General features: G+C 24.6%; 1 protein-coding gene across 1 annotated transcript; it reads right to left on the bottom strand.

Annotated features, from left to right (window-relative positions):
- Positions 1 to 3,049: 3,049 nt before the first annotated feature.
- LOC105149239 (aminopeptidase N-like) lies at positions 3,050 to 11,862 on the bottom strand. Its single transcript, XM_087404438.1, has 9 exons — positions 11,707 to 11,862; positions 10,124 to 10,613; positions 9,253 to 9,717; positions 7,867 to 8,050; positions 6,645 to 6,804; positions 6,347 to 6,428; positions 5,416 to 5,783; positions 4,746 to 5,020; positions 3,050 to 3,874 (listed from the first exon to the last, which is right to left on the bottom strand). The coding sequence occupies exons 2-9, from the start codon at positions 10,588 to 10,590 to the stop codon at positions 3,680 to 3,682; spliced, it is 2,196 nt and encodes a 731-aa protein (XP_087260564.1). The 5' UTR covers positions 10,591 to 10,613; positions 11,707 to 11,862; the 3' UTR covers positions 3,050 to 3,679.
- Positions 11,863 to 12,582: the final 720 nt, after the last annotated feature.

Below are 12,582 nucleotides of genomic sequence, written 5' to 3'. Positions count from 1 at the left end.
ATTCGTTTAATAATGAACATACTGTATGATTGTATAGATTTTGTTTTTCTCGTACAATTAAGATATCCTTTATCTAAAAAATAAATAGCGAATTCAAAAATGTATATATTACAAAAATCGTCACATTAAAGGTATCAGATTATATAAATATAAAAATAATTTTAATTATAATTATAATAAATAAATGACATACACAAGAAAGTAAATTTAATGAAGTACCGTTATAAATACATGAAATCTGTGATCACAAAACTTATCTTGTTAAATTGATCTTTATCAATATAAATATTGGAAATAATATTTTTCAACATTGTAATCATTATGAGAGATATACAAAAATAAAATAAAATATTCATGTTTGATATTATTATTTATGAAAAATGATATGTCAACAAAATGTCTTTATTCATATTCTTTCGAGATTTTATAACATATAATTATAAGCTCCTTGATATGATTATTCTTATTTATATAATTAATAATATTAGATTAAAAAGATAAAGTATGATTTTTTGATCGCAATGCTAAATATTGTCTGATACTATAATATTCAAATATTTGACGATAATATCACAATCTTTAGAACAAACCAAAAAGATTTTTATCACGTATTTGCATATAATATTATATAAATTCATCGTTTGTCCATATATGATATAATAGTATTCTAGTATAATTGATATTAAACTGGATAAATAAGTATGTATTTTTATCATCGAGAAATTCAGATAAAAATGAAAAAGTTAAAAGAGTGATTACAGTACTAAGATAATTGTATAAATACAATAAAAATTATTAAAAGTATAAAGTTTTATTATTTTGTTTCTCGAGATATCTTCCTTCATTCTTTTTTCTATTTTTGTAACTTTAATACTCTCTTTTTTATATATCTGACTATCTACTTATTTGTCTATTTATGTTTCCTCTATTATTTATATTATACATATTTATGCAATATGTACATACATGTATAACTTAATTTCTCTCCAAAATTACACCTAATGCAAATCACTATTTAAGAAATTATTTTTGCGAATAAATGCATCTTTTTTTTTTGTAAAATTAATTTATTTAAAATAAATCAACATACATATACAAAGCGTGAGACAAAGGAAATATGAGTTATGAACAATATGAGATATTGGATTACAGAAATAATAACTCCTGTTTAAATGAAGCCTTTTATTACAGCCAGCATTTTATTAAATGACGTCATTTCATATTTTCTATCCTAAATAATCCAAATCAATATAATAATTATTATAATAATATCCAAATCACTATAACAATATTTATAATAATAATGCTATAAAAAGTTTATGTATTTGATATTAGACAGCAACTAGTATATATATATATACACACACATACATATATATATATATATATATATATATATATATATATATATATATATATTAGATGTAGTAAAAAGAAATTCAATTATTTTTCCAATAGATGGCTTTAGTAATCTGTATCACGAGATACAGATTACTGATATATATATATATATATATATATATATATATATATATATATATATATAATATATATATATATATAATATCTAAAGATATTATAAATTTATAGTGTTTATAAAAATATCTTACAAATGACATCAAATAGTCTAATATGTTATATAATATAAATTATTTATCATTGAGAGAAAATAAATGTGTTAAAATTTTATCAATAGCTTTCCCAAATTACTAATAAAATATTAAATATTATAAAATCGAGAAATATTAAAAATGTTTAAAAATAAATTATTTACAATTCAATATAATAATAAATAAACATACGATAAATAAACATAATCTTATTATAAGAAAGTTAATATATGCAAATGTAAGTTTTGCATCAGATTATGTTTTTATTATACGTATGACTTCTTTCTAGGAGAATAACTTCTCGCGAAAGTGAAATTTATTGAAGTCAAACTTCTTTTTAACATCGTGTAGGACTTTCCAAAGGTATTCTCTAGTACTGTTTATCAGTTTATTAATTTCAGACAAAATTTTTTGATCTTGTTTGAAATTAGTTTGTGAGAATTTTTCCACCTGAAACAGATTAGTTCGAGATACTAAATAAATAGTAATTTATTTTTATGGAAAGAAATTTGATGCATTATATTATCTTTAACTTAATATAATAAAATAAGTATAAGTAATATTAAGATATATGCCATATATAAAAAATATTAAACTCTTTAATTACGGAAATGTATTATATTACGCCAGAAAAGGATTTTCTTTTATTTTCCTTTTTATTTAAGAAAAACCAGAATGAATTATTATAATCCCAGATAGAATGATTTTCTTGAAATTATTTTAAACTATTTTCTGAACGGTTTAATATTAATTAGTGAATTATAAATATTCAGTCTATATTTTATGAATTTAGCATACATCGATTTTACACTTGCTTTTATAATATTCCTTAAAAATATAATGTATAACCTTTATATAAATATAATATTCTTAATTATTAATATTAATTTAATTGTCTAAAATTGCATTAATTTATAATTTCTCATGTAAAAGGTCTTTTTATTTAAAGCTTATAACAAGAAATTCCAATAATATTGTAGCATTTGCAATGTTCTAACAATTTTGCAACGTTGTAGCAATAATAATTGCTACAAGATTTTGTGGTTTTAGGGCTAAAATGATTTTGATAGCCAATAGATCAATACTATATATAATAACTATGAATTTAGAATTATAAATTTACCTCGTCAATTTCTTTAAAAAAATAAACATTGTCAAGAATAAGTTTTATCACTGCAGGTGCACTAAGTGATCTATAAAAACAAAAAAATAACATGTTAACAAATTTTTATGATTAAGAAAACAGTATAATAGATAACTATGAAGAGAAATATTATTACTTAGGTTTTATAGCTTCAAAATTATTTAATATGTATTTAAGGATTTTATCGTTGCGTGAATGCCTCTTAAGAATAAATTTGAAGACATGAGCATGGTCATCATTGTCAAAAAATGAAGTATTGAATGCTAATATATTTAAATAGTTGATGATGATATTAGGATTTTCAGCGCAACTCAAGCCCATCAATAATCTTTTTGTATCCTCTTTTAGTTTTCTTCTTACATATATGTCAAACATTTTATTCCAAGTAGTAAGATTGGCTGCCATCATACCGGTACAGTACATAAATTTTTCTCTTCGTGGAATTCTAAAATATAAATATTTATTAAGAAAGAATACATATATTTTATACAGTAACGGATTTTTTATTTTATCAAATTTCGTATTTTTACGCGCGCGCGCGTTCTCTAATCTTGTTGCGTGTTTATTAAACAATCATAAATTTATGAAATTAAATTCTCATTCTGCGCTATTGTCCTATTTTGTAGTATAAAACACTTGTATGTCATCACATAATAATACTACAATAAAGAAACAAAATGAAGAAAGATATATCAGTAGTGCAGCTTGTCATTTCATTGTACTTATATTTTTGCTTGTACAACGCCATTTATTCTGTCATTATATTATTAAATAAGAATGGAGAGTGACTTATATAAAAAATGTAAGACGAATATTTGATCTTGACAATTTGACGAAATAGAGAGTTGACTCTATATATATGCACGTGTATGCAAGCACACACCAAATACAATTTACGAAATAAGCAAGAATGTAAGATTATTTATTACTTGTAAGTTTTGGGATTGATGAGATGTCTGTTTAATTTAAGCGCGGTCACTTCCTTGCATTTCTTGATACCAAGCTTACATGCACATTTTAAAGCGTTTAACCTTGTCAATTTTGTGACATCGTCATCATTACTATTTCCTGTGTATTTTATGTGCCGAAGAAACTTATGGAGGAGTTGTTCATAGCTTTTCTAGAAATCATAAAGTAATGTATTCGATTTGAGACCACCCCAGACATGGCCAATGTACAACTTTACGCACATTTGTTAAATATTGGCGAATATTTATATTGATAAATATGCATGTCATGTCGTATGTGTGTGTGTGTGTGTGTGTGTGTGTGTGTGTGTGTGTGTGTGTTTGTAATATTTGCTAATTTGGCGTACATTAGCCATCCAGGTAGCAACGTATTTATCTTGTTGTTGGCATGTTGCTTGCTAAGTATGTATTGCTAAGTAAATAAGTATAAGTTGCTAGTAGAATTGCAGCAACTGAGTCCTCATTTTGTTGGAAACTTGATACCTTCACGATAACATTGAGTAACTACTTGCCAATAATTTCTGCTTACATGATTTATTGATACTTATCAAACACATAATCAACACATGACAATATAGTTTGTATTACAGATTATGTTATATTTTTAATTGCGCCATATTATATCTTTATGTACTAGTGGTTTCATTATGACGTAAAAGATATACATAATTTGCTAGACTAATTTAATATGTTAATTAGAATGGATATTATGTGCTCACAAACACATGAAATGATTGCAGCTCTTTGTAATTGTATATTTAATACTTTATATTGTTCGTTTTTTACTATATTTTTATTTTTATTTTTTTAATATTATAAATTATTGCTATATGAGAATATCATTTCTATATATTAAAAAAAATCTGCTTTAAAATCATATATTACATGCAAATAGTATAACTTTTCTACATGTTGGCTCTTAAAAAAAAATTCAAATTTAAGAATAAATCAATTTGTGTAATACGAACAGAAATTAGGATTCATCATAATACTTTATATAACTTAAATGATATAAGGTCATACCTTGACATGTTTCATTTCTGGTAGTAAGAGAGGCTTCGGCATAGTTTGTATAATATCTAACAATGCTTGCCATGCTACACCATTTGTATCTCGCTTGAGGTAGCTTATCAATTGAAGGTATAAATAACCACCTATTCGATCATCTATTACCATGGCATGCAAATCAGCAATGATTTGAGCACGATTAAGAACGTGTATATTCTCATACTCATTAGTATTTAAGTATTGTGAAATTTTTTTCCAATTCCTGATATCGTAATTAACACGATAGTAGCCTGTTGTATTATTTATTGTATGTATTATTAAATCTTTTTAATAAATTTAAATTTATCAAGATATATTTCCAAATATCCATTTTAACTTTTTTTTAATGAAATATATTATACACAATATAATATATTATATACTAATATCACACAAAGTATACCAGTTATAGATTCTAAATCAGTTTATATATATATTAATTAATATTTGGCACAATTTTGAAAAATTAAATACATAAATTCCTTTTAAGCTCTTTTAAATAAAAAAATACATGCAAATATAATTAATAAAAACGATGTAAAACTTTCGTAATGATAAAACAAAATAAAATATATAAAAAAGATTAAATATGTTTATATATATATATATATATATATATATATATATATACATGTATTATACTTACCACTAAGTTGCAAATTAACAATAATCCAATCATCTGAGTTAATTATAAAGCTTATGTTATGTTGATCTGGTCGTAACCAATAACGAGGTACAGTATTGGAGAAATCCGGATTAGATTGTGTAGCGAAAGTTATAGGGATCCACCATTTAGTAGTTTTATTCTCACCATATTGTTGGACACACGTTTGTGATATTGTTACTTCGCCAGTTCCGTAATTTCGCTCCACATGTACAACAGGATAACGCTTATGATTCATCCAAGTATCCATCACTTTTTTTATTGTGTAGTTTTCATGGGGGATATCAGATTCGTCTAGAGCATTTTGCATGGAGCTCCACAAATCGTTCGGGGTAGCCGTACTAAACTGACTACATATTTGACAAACATGAAGTAATGTATATTGAGTAACGTATATTGATTAAAGAATGTAAGTGAATATTTAATTTAATCAGATGTAGATACATCATGTAAAAATTTATTATACCGTTTTAAACTGACATATATTAAATTATATTAGGTGTTGGAATTAATTCGTAGCGTTTTACAAGTGATGGGAAGTACTTTCATTAATGTATTTTTTAATGCTCATGTGAAATAAATAACATTCTTTCATTAAAAAACGCTACGAATTAATTCCAACACCTAATAATTGGATAAAAACGTAAAAGACTGTATTTCTAATACGTTTTTATTATATAGTTAACGTTACGTATATTATAAAAATTCATATAAAAGTGCGTTTTTATCAATAAAAGCGCGTTCCAAAAGTGGACCAATGTATACAACCTATAATTGAACAACAATAATCGAGCGCATATAAATTCTGATGATGCTATAAATATCATTATAAATATTAAAAGTATTATTATACTTATAATATTTAATATTATAACATGTAATAATAATGTAATGCTACATTAAATATACTTACCGTTTGACCAAATATGTAATAAGACCCTTTCGAAATATCTCAGCGGTTATTGTATTATATAACATACGTAATAAAACTGGCGCTGTGATAATATACATCATAAAATATCTATTAATAATACATTTAAAGTGGATACATTTAAAGTACATACGTAATAAATATATGCTATGTAAAAAGATGAATTACATTCAAAAAAGGATTTGTTGGCTGATAGCCATCTGTTTATCTTTTTCTTTGTACACATTAAGATTAAAGTATCTATAAAAAGTAGTTTAATTTTACTTTTACGTTATCTTACATTTGTTATAAATTTCAATAAGATATTGCGACGGAAGTTCATCTAGAATATCATCAAATGAAGACTTCAATGTGACAGAATTCAATGAACCTGTATCTAGCAGTAAGCATCGTTGTATGTTCTCAATGTCCAATAAATACATTACTGGCAATTTGAAAATCTGAAGAAAAAGAATGCTTTAAAGTGATTAAATATTAAAAATTCTGAAAAACTTGCACTAGAAAAAAAATTACTAATTTATTACTTTCAGAAACAATACTATTTTATATTTTATAATAGACTATATTAGCTCGTAGATTATATTAACTGTTTATTATTTTTCAAGAAAAGAGAGCAATATCTCATTTACCTAATCATTTTTTAAAAATATTGGAGATTATTTAATATGAAAATAACATTACTGACCAAAATAATATTTGAGATATAAAAATACAAAATGTTTGAATTTTGTTATTTATTATCTTAAATACTAAATGCAGCGGATGCAGAGAATAAAATATTCATGAATTTTAATAAACTATTATACTATTCTTAAATAATTCCTAAATATGAAAGAGTAATAATGTTCAAATATAAAAAAATTAAAATAACGGATCTTTGTAAGATACGACAATTATTTATAATATTTGCTAGAAATTATTTAAAATGAAAATAAAAGTGAGATATGAAAATTCAAAATATTAAATTTTATTATTAATTTCTAAATGTAGCAAATGCAAAGAATAAAATATTTTCGAATTATAATAATATAATTACAATAATTTTACGATTTTTTAAATATAAAAGTAATGTTTAAATATAAAAAACATTAAAATAGCAAATCTTTAATTCAACATAAAAACAAATATTTTTAATAAGAATTTATATTAAAATTTTTATAATCCGTTTCTAATAAACGTGTTACGAGTTTTACTAAAGCACTCTTCAACTAAAGCATGCGTTATGCGCATTTAGTTCCATCTTGATATATTTTACAAACATATGGTATTTAATTATATTTAATAGGTATTATCCTACACTGAGAAGAATGATTTATTTCTATTTGAAAATGGACAAACCAGAAAATTCTGATTTAATCAATCGGAATTCCGGTTATCTCAATTATAATTTTATAGTAATTTTAAGAAAATATTCTCAGTGTAATCTTAGAATAAAACTGTACTATAAAATCCTTTTTTCAACAAACAACCTTGCATTAATAATATTAACAATATTTAATAACCTTTTCGACTACGAGGTTTTGAATAAACGAAGCAATTCCTTCATTTAACCATAGGTAAGGCCACAAAGATGGAGTGACTAAGTTGCCAAACCATTGAAGTGCAAGTTTATGTGTTATAAACATTGTTATGAAAATTTTCTCATATGTTGGATCCATCTCTTTATTGTAGATAAGATTTGAATAACTGAAATAATATGATATAAATGTAAAATGTCATTGAACGTGCAGTCTGAGTTAAGTTTGAGTAATTATATTACAATTATGTTATGTCATAATTCTCTTACGTAAATAATTTGAATATTTGGAATTTTTTTCTTTTTGTACATATATATATATATATATGTATATATATATATATATATGCAGGGATGAGAAATAAATAACACCGTAATTTTTACAGTTATTTTTTGTAATAACATTGTAGTAATTTCAATTTTTTTGTCGATAAAGATAACTTTAACTAAAAACTAAAAGTTAGAGAAATCACTTTTAAAAAGTAGCTTATCATTATTACGAGTTATCCATTGAAAAAAAATAACTCGTTGATTGTAACGTGTCGATTACTTTTATTTATTTACATTACTTTTACTTATGCTTAATTCGTTACAAATAATGTTACTTTTCTTAATAAATAAATTTTTTCAAGAAATAATGCGTAATGATAAAAATTCATTTTTTTCATAAATGTCTTCATAAATGTTCCATCTTTAACTTACTGTTAGCTGTCATCATCAAAAATTTCAACGTATCAGTTAAAAATTGACCAAACTGTTATTATAAAAAGTAACGGTAGAAATAATGAAGTTACCCATATCTGTGCGTTCCCAGATAGGTAAGTCTGTAGAAAACTATTTTTTAAATGCTACATACTTGATCTATAAAATAACAAGAATTAAATGTACATAATAATGTTAACAGACTGCTAGAAAAAACGTAATAGAATCTGCAAACATCAGATAATGTCGGCAGGATCTGCTCAACAATTTGCCATCACATTATATCGACAGGCGATGTTAACAGAACACAAGTCTAATGTGGATGGCAGTTGATGAGAGACTGCCGTCATTTTCTGCTCAAACCTGCTAACAGTCTGCTAGAAGATTGCAGACATTTTGTTATCTGGGTATAATATATGTACATATATGTTTGTACTAATATATATATATATATATATATATATATCATTTTAAAAAAAGGGATGGATGTACTGGTATTAAATACGTTTATGTTATTTAAGACAATTTAAATATATTAAAGTATATATTATACTTTTTTGGTATTTGTGTGATAGATACGTATCTTAAATTACTAATTTTCGAATTCTGAAATTAACATTGATTAATTTTATAAGAACTTAATTAATTTTTTATGAACTGTGTACATTACTCATAAGTGATGAGTCCCCAATTTCCTGTGCTGTCAATTGTAAACTCCGGTATCACGACGTGATCTATTTTGGATATCTTCAGGGAACAATTGGTATATTCAATCAAAATATCCGTGATCTTTTCAGAAACATTATATGCGAATCCAAGGTATGTAGGCACTAATGACGATCTATGATACCAAAATGTATGGATGGTTTCATGTACTATTGACGAAAAGCTGATGAATTGTAACATCACAATCGTTACAGTATAAGTGGGCATTATAGGAGTAGTCTCGAAATATGTCGTTCTCATATTATCTTGATCATCATATATTTCTTTTACTGGCATGTTTGATAGTATCCTATATTGTGTATGATGCATTACGGAGATGTTGAAGGTGGCTTTTAATGCTGGTTCATCCCAACATGGAAACATTCGTCTGGCCCCATTCGGCAAGAAATGTGTTACAGCGAACTCTAATCTGTTTAATAAAATATATTAAATGATAGCAAATTTTCTACCTATGTCATCTAACTTAAAAAGTTAATAAATACTGATTATTGTTAACTGTCATTAGTATTGTTACACGTAAATAAATTTTGACAAGAGCAAAAATTGAAATACTGCATAACTGTGCCGTTTTATGATTAATTTGGAATTGCAATTACCGTTTAAAATATACATATATTTTATTATGTATATATGTGTGTGTGTGTGTGTGTGTGTGTGTGTGTGTGTGTGTGTGTATGTATTCATATATATGTATATTATAATTATTTTACTGGAAAACATTTTTATATATGGAAAAGTGATAAAAGCATAAGAAGTTAAAAACTGTTTATTATATGTATTTGTAAATATATTTTTATGTTTTAATATTTTCTTACTTTTGTCTTTCACTGGCTATGTACGAAAATTTCATAAAACCCAGTTTTTCGGAAGGCTCTGAAAAATAACCGACAAATGTCATATTCAGGATGTACAGGCCGGGCGAGAGTATCTCATTGAAATTCAGTGTCAAAATGTCGGTTGCATTGTTATGAGTATGTTTCATCGGTTTATAAATCGTGCCGTTATCATTGATCAATGTTGTCGCCATTTCAATTATTTCCAATTCTCTTGTATGTAAGCTTATTATTGATGATGCATAACGAATTTTGATATTGACATTGGATTCACCATAAAAAGTATAGTTGCCTTCTTTGAGATACGTTGTTAGATGGATGTTATATTGAATTGGTATTGTGTTCTTCGGTAATCGATTCATAATTTCTAAATTTTTTATACCGATGCAAAGAATCATTCTTATAGCTAATATTAGACCAATATTTAATAACAATTTTAGAAATCCCATATCGAATCCCTCTTTTTATGTATCTGCGATTGTTTTTGTTAAAGAAAAAAAAACAATACAAAATTATTGTAATTTAATATGAATTTTTATATAAAAATGAAAGAAAATTAGAAAAAATAATTTTTGCACTTTTTTATTATAAGAATCATATGTATTTAATATTTATTGAGTATACTTTGATTTGTAATTAATTTATCTTATTGTTTTTTTCATAGAATTTTTTTCTTTAAATAGAAACAAAATAAAATATTGATTTAAAAGATAATTTTAGACACATCTAAGTAGCGTGTTTACATTTATCTGTAGTGAATGTTTGCTATCATAATTAAAAAAAACGTTAACATATTGGAGTAGAGCGGGACTATTAGAGCGGTCAGTGAAAATTTACGATCTACAGTGATGTGCTTATAATTACATTATACGATCATGATTGCTTCTTGAGAGTACAAGCACAACCTTTAAATAATCAATATATGTTCTTCAGAAACATAAATATTATCCTGAGAAATGGATGAAAAAGGCACGTTCTACCATATATTTTTGTGTAAGATTTGAATTGTTTAGTTATTGATTAAGAAATTATTTAAAGGACGAAAAATTTAAATCTATTTTTTGATTCGATTTGAACATTTTGATATATTTTCACTTAATATTTAATATCGTTTATTAAGATTTTCTTAAAAAGAAAGATTTTACTCTTGAGATATACTACATAGAATTTTAAAATTATAATTGTTATGCCTCTGCAGTTTTCAAATTAATCAAAAAAATAAAAATATTGATTGAATTAATTTTTAATTTATTTGTAAAATAAATTATTAATGGAATATACACATACAAAAAAAGTATTATAAAGCTCTTATTTATGTGTTATTTTTGCACAATATAAGTATTATCTGAATACTTTCTTTTTCTCATTTCTGTAAAATATTTTGTGTGTGTGTGTGTGTGTGTGTGTGTGTGTGTGTGTGTGTGTGTGTGTGTGTGTGTGCGTGTGTCGTGTGTGCGTGTGTGCATGTGTGTAAATGTGAAGAACATAATATAAGAAATAATTGACATTATTTTAAAAACATAAGTAATGAAGAATTTAAAAAATATTATTTTTTTACGACTTACTTTGTATGTTACACGTTTGTGCAGATAAGAGTACAGTTGATTCGCATTAATTATAATTGATTAATTACAATTATCGATCTTTTAATATCACAGATTTCAGTATATTTGCGCGATGGACCTGCTACCTCGAAAGATTTCCGAATAATGACTGTAATGTCTCTGAAGCTATTGTGAATATGTCGTACGTGTCAATATAAAGATGACCTTTACTAAATTTTGAACTGTAAATTTTTGTTCTCGATAACAAATGTTGAGACTTATAAGGCGATATTAATAAATTATTGTCGGATCTTATATTTAAGATCATTCTTTTTATTATTTTAAGATGTCATGAATCAAACAGATCGAAGGTTGTATTAATTCTTAAAAGATTATTTAATGATCTTATAAGAACCGATTATGAATACCGGTCATAGAGTCTTTGAATTATAAGTAAATGAATATGGAAAACTCTATCTGTATATATGTATATGCACATATATATATAAAGTAATTATTATTAACATAATTATTAACAATAATAATTATTTAATATGAATATAAATATACAAAATAACGTAATAAAATGATATGCTACAGTTTATTTTAAGAGAAACTCACATTTTAATAGAAATTTTATGTATAAGTATTTGTTAAGAAGATGTTACTTAAATTCGACTCTTTCAAGATTTCTTAACACTTAATTATGCATCTGATTATTGTATGAATGATTAATTAATAGATTGAAAAGGGAAAAATGAAATGTGATTTCTTATTTGCAGTGCTAAATATTATCCTATGATATAATATTCAAATGTTTGATAATAATATATCGAAATTTTTAGAGCAAATCAAAATTTTTTAAAAAGTTTTCACGTATCTCCATATCTATACATA

Source organism: Acromyrmex echinatior, chromosome 3, assembly GCF_024713525.1.
Source record: "Acromyrmex echinatior isolate Ae372 chromosome 3, ASM2471352v2, whole genome shotgun sequence".
NCBI lineage: Eukaryota > Metazoa > Arthropoda > Insecta > Hymenoptera > Formicidae > Acromyrmex > Acromyrmex echinatior.
Note: the sequence above shows the minus strand (reverse complement) of the source record. Positions and strands in the feature narration are given on the sequence as shown.

Coding starts and splice junctions, on each gene's coding strand:
- LOC105149239 (XM_087404438.1), bottom strand. CDS start 10,590: ATGGGATTTCTAAAATTGTTATTAAATATTGGTCTAATATTAGCTATA. Junction 6,805..7,866: donor AAAACCTCGTAGTCGAAAAG/GTTATTAAATAT, acceptor CTTTTTCTTCAG/ATTTTCAAATTGCCAGTAAT. Junction 5,021..5,415: donor TGTTAATTTGCAACTTAGTG/GTAAGTATAATA, acceptor ATAATACAACAG/GCTACTATCGTGTTAATTAC.